Below are 5230 nucleotides of genomic sequence, written 5' to 3'. Positions count from 1 at the left end.
GCATTATTAATTTACTATATTCTTGAGATATTATTTTAGCAGTAAGTGATGATGATGTTTTCATGCCATATATTTCTAATCTCTTTTATTCACCTTTTTAAATTATGAAAACAAATCTTAATTAACGAAATAAATTATGTAGATTAATTAATTTTAAAATTGTAAATTTTGATATTATATTACAGTTTTAATTATCACATCTAAACCCTAACCACTTTTAGAAATTTAAACCGGCATATAATTTTGTTTAATTGTAAAATCTAAACCCTAAACCGACGTATAATTGATAAAAGAATAGAAAGATCAGAGAGATATCTTACGTGATAAAAGAATTAGAAATTGTTATTTTCGGAATGGTTTTATAGAACAATATTTGTTTTTGGTTCACATTTAAGTTTTTTAGTTGTATATCTTTAGTTTTTGAATGAATTTAGGTTTCAGATCAGTTTTTATTTATTTCATGTGTATTAGAAAAAAATATATTCTATTTACAATTATAAATTCATTTAAAGCCATATTAGGACATGACTTAGTTTTTGAGATAAATAATTTAAGTTTTTTTTTATATAAAATAATAATTTAGTTTTTTATTTGGAGTGTTTAGGATTAGTAATATCAGATTATAAATATATTTTTATTTTTATTAGTTATACAAGTTATGATAAAAAATTAAAAAGTACCCATCATCGCATCTCTAGAAAGAGAAGCCTATATATATCACGACTCTCTGAATTATGATTATCAATTCAAAAAGTGACCAGTGTAGTCGAGATAACCTCAAAGTTAAGCTTCTCCGCCATATGCATCTAAGATCAAGAGCGGGTTCGGTTCTAACTCTATCAAGGGCCACAAGCGGAAACAAAGAAAAGGCCAACAGGAGGATGAAGATGAGATACAAACCAAACTGAACATTAGATTAAAGAAACCTGTATAACTATTGCCAAGGCAAATGCGTAATTGGAAGACAACCGAGAGAACAGGCTCGTGCAAGGTTCTCACATGACTAGATTTTGATTGTGTTTAGTCTCGTATGTTATATAACAAGAGAAAGTTTTTTTCTAACTTTGCTTAACAATGTGATATTTGGGCATTTTACTTTTGTGAGAAATGTTATTTTTATTAATTTTAAATTTAACATTCTAATTTTTATTTGACTTTATTTTATTTGTATCTTACATGGTGTATGGTTTGTTTAAAAAAAAGATAATTGTTGTATAGTTTGCTTTGTAAATTTCAACATTGTTCCTTCCATTTTTTTATTTTACCTTATAATATATTTTATAATGAAATTATACACCATAAAACCTAAAAAAAATACCGATCAATCCAACTAAAAAATATAAACAAATTGAAACCAAATAAAAATAAATAGTTTCATATTTTTAAAGTAAAAACTGAAACCAAATTCAACATGATAGACTAAATTAAAAATATAGAAAATTTTTAAATATATATATATATATAATCATATTATATTCAATAATCATATATAATGTATTAAAGACACAACTCAAATTTGTATTTAATATTATTCTATAAGTTACAGTTTGACTGTCTTTAAAACATATGTACTAAAAAAAATGGTATCATAATATAATTGTTTTATCTCCCCCAAGAAATAGTAGAAAACAATAGTTTCAAAATTAATTTATTGTTAATTATACTATTTATTTTAAAATGATTGGAAATAGAGACAATTTATAGAAGAAAAACATATGTATATTAAACTTGACACAATTTTATTTTCATGAAGTATTATTAAAAAATTAGTTAGACTTAGATTATAAGATATATGTTTTGTGATATCGTTTTAATAAATTATATTAAAATTGACTTATCATGTTATAAAATTATTTGTTGTTAACGAACAGAAAAATTAATTAACTTTGCTGTAACTAATTGTCCTATTACTATAAAATGGTTTCATACATTTCAAAATAAAAACTGAAACCAAAATAATTTATGATAGACTAATTCAATATAAAAGATATTCTAATATATAAAAACTCACATTATATTCAATAATCATATATATTGTTATAAAGATATAATTCAAATTTGTATTTAATAGTAATTTATAAGTTATATTTGATTGTGTTTACATTATATGTACTAAAAAACATAATTGTATCATAACATATTTGTTTTATCACCCTATGATATAACAAAAAACAATAATTTCAAAGTTTAATTTATTCTTAATCATACTGTTTATATTAAAATGATTAGAAATAAAGACAATATACAGAAAATAAAAATCAATTAAATTTAACACACTTTGTTTTCATGAATTTTTATAAAAACTGGTTAAACTTATAGTATAAGATATTTGTTTGTGATATCGTTTTAATAAATTATTTTAAAATTGACTTATCATATAGAAAACTATTTTTTCTTAACTATTACTTTTGGATGATGACAATAAAATTAATATATAAAATGACATAAATTATCTATAAAAAAAATTAAGTAAGATCTTACACTTTTTTTCTAGACTACTTATCAGTTTTTTATTTTGCAAAAAACAAAAAATTATTAAAAAATATAAAAAATATAATTTATCTTAACTATTTAACGAAAATACTAACAAATTCTCTATTTACTTTAACTTTTTTCTTTTTTTATGACCCTTCTATGAAATACTCTATAACAATATATAAATTATAAATTGTAGTTGAACTGTAGTATTATGAATATTATTTTCAAAATATATATTAACAATTACATCTGTACATTTCATATATAATTGAATAAAAACTTCGTTTTATATTTTAAGTTAATAACGCATATATAAACCACACATCGCGTGGGCTACTTGCTAGTATAATATAAGACGAACTTTTTGGCAATTTGTGGCCTCATGGTCATGGATCTTAATATCCACCATCACTTATCGCTCAAATAGAATCATCGGCAATTGCCCACTAGCATGTTAAAGTCCTCCAATATCCTGTTATTGTCCGTATTCATAAAGACTTTTGCCGAGTACTATTAGTCCTCCCCATGCAAGGCTTATATCATTAGTTAGTTACCTATCTCTTTTAACACTAGAATGAGTTTGTAACTTTGTACGTTTATTCTAAATGGAATGTGTGTACTCTCACGCGCGCGCACACACACACACACACAAAAAGTGTACTCTTCGTTTAGGCTGGGCTATATATCTTATTTTCATTTTAAAGCAATTTAGAAGCTATATGTTGATAAAAATTTGGACCAAATGTAATTATAAAAAACAAATAAAGTAAATGGAAGAAATTTTAACCCAAAAGTAAAATAAATGGAAGAAACAAAAGTTGTGAATTGTTGGGTCATATAATAATATAAAATGTCTACATTTGCGTATTAACTTATCTAGGACTTGAATCCCACTGAGGTGCATCCTGATTATCTTCCCTGGATCGATTTTGTTGCAAATGGTTAGGGCCGGTAGTGGAGAAATCGGAGGATGCCCCAAGGAAACTCAGGGCTGTGACAATGTCGCTCATTAGTGGTCTAACAGTAGCTTCTTCATTCAGGCACATCGCGGCCACAGCTACAGCTTGGTTAAAACTCTTTTCCGGGTAATCGCCTCGTAGCAATGGATCAGCTAGGTGTGAGAATCTAGTCGGATCTCTAAAGATCGGTTGCGCCTAATTAAGCCATAGTTGTAAATTGTTAATTAATGTCTACATTGATAAGCCATTAGTATAAAATCATATATGCTAGTATATAAAGTACTCACCCAAGTAACCAGATTTTGTTCATGACTAGGTCTCATTGTGTCGATAACTCGTCTTCCGGATATAAGTTCCAACAACACAACTCCAAAGCTATAGACATCTGACTTAACTGTAAGATGACCGGTTCTTTGGTATTCAGGAGCACAATAACCATAAGTTCCCATAACTCTGGACGACACATGTAGTGTGTCTCCAACAGGACCTAGCTTCGCTAAACCGAAATCAGATAATCTCGCAATGTATTCTTGGTCAAGCAATATATTTGACGACTTAAGATCTCGGTAAATCACTGGAGGATCAGCCTCATCGTGAAGACAGTCAAGTCCTTTTGCCGCTCCTAAAGCAATCTTAATTCGGGTGTTCCAATCTAGTGGTATTTGTTCCGGCTCAAGATCTGTTTTAGTTTAAACATCAAAAACCGGTTCTAGTTATTATTATATTTTTTTGGTTAGCTTAAACAATTGAAATGTTGATTGAGAGATGATGATGTACCTAGGAGATGATCTTCGAGGGATCCAAGAGGCATGTACTCGTAAACAAGAAGTCTTTGGTCTCCATCTGCGCAATAACCGATAAGATTTACAAGATTCGAATGATGAAGAAGACTAAGCATCAAAACCTCGACCAAGAACTCTCTTTGTCCTTGTAATCCATTTCTATCAAGTTGTTTCACTGCCACGACCTGTCCTGACTCGAGCTTTCCTTTGTAAACCCTCCCGAACCCGCCTTCACCGATGAGGGTCTCTTGTCTGAAATTCTTTGTCGCCGTGGCTAGCTCACGGAACGAGAAAATCTGTGCCCCCATATTGTTTGATGGCACGTTTGCGTTGTTAGCCACCACTTCTTTTGTTGTTCTCTCTGTAAGAAATATACATAACATAATTTTCTTTAAAAAACCATAACGATTTAGACAAAAACGAACGTTGCACATTTCCAAGAAAAATGACGAGAGCTTACTAGGTGAGTTTGGTTGCTTATAAGGAGCAGGCATCGAAGAACCTTCTTTGTCCGAAACTTTTGAAGAGAAACAAGAGAAACAACTCATTTTTCTGAAGATTCTCTTGTTCTTGGTCTGCAACCTCTTCTCCTACTAACAAATAATTTATAGGACTCTCAAAAACTTTTAATGGGTTTTATACGAAAAACATAAAAATTACCAAACAGTTCTATAAAAACGAGAAACAATTTAAGTTTTGCTGTTTTTTTGTAGAGTTTAATAGGTTATAACAGAAAGAAAAAGAGAGAGAGAAGTATTGGAAAGAAACAATATTGAGAAAGACAACCTCAAACAGAAACTATTTTTTGACAGAAATGTTTGCTACCTATTAAACAAATATAATTAAAGAAAAAAGGAAATTTTTTGTTACCATCTGTGTTGATGACCTGTCCACAGAAAATCATGTTTCTTTATAGATTTGTTTCCTGCCTGGTTCTCCCTCTTTTTTTTTTGTATGTTTATGAGGTGGCTTATATATAGACATAAATCTTATATATAGCTAAATAAAATT

At 28.5% G+C, this 5230-nt stretch overlaps 1 protein-coding gene across 1 annotated transcript; it reads right to left on the bottom strand.

Moving 5' to 3' along the window:
* Positions 1-3225: 3225 nt before the first annotated feature.
* Positions 3226-5029, bottom strand: LOC104707718 (putative serine/threonine-protein kinase PBL25). Its single transcript, XM_019242524.2, has 4 exons — positions 4680-5029; positions 4215-4580; positions 3725-4116; positions 3226-3632 (listed from the first exon to the last, which is right to left on the bottom strand). The coding sequence occupies exons 1-4, from the start codon at positions 4765-4767 to the stop codon at positions 3351-3353; spliced, it is 1128 nt and encodes a 375-aa protein (XP_019098069.2). The 5' UTR covers positions 4768-5029; the 3' UTR covers positions 3226-3350.
* Between the last annotated feature and the right edge of the window lie 201 nt (positions 5030-5230).

The sequence above is a fragment of the Camelina sativa genome, chromosome 1, assembly GCF_030686135.1.
Source record: "Camelina sativa cultivar CO46 ecotype springtype chromosome 1, ASM3068613v1".
Lineage (NCBI taxonomy): Eukaryota > Viridiplantae > Streptophyta > Magnoliopsida > Brassicales > Brassicaceae > Camelina > Camelina sativa.
This window is presented reverse-complemented; position numbering and strand designations above follow the sequence as displayed.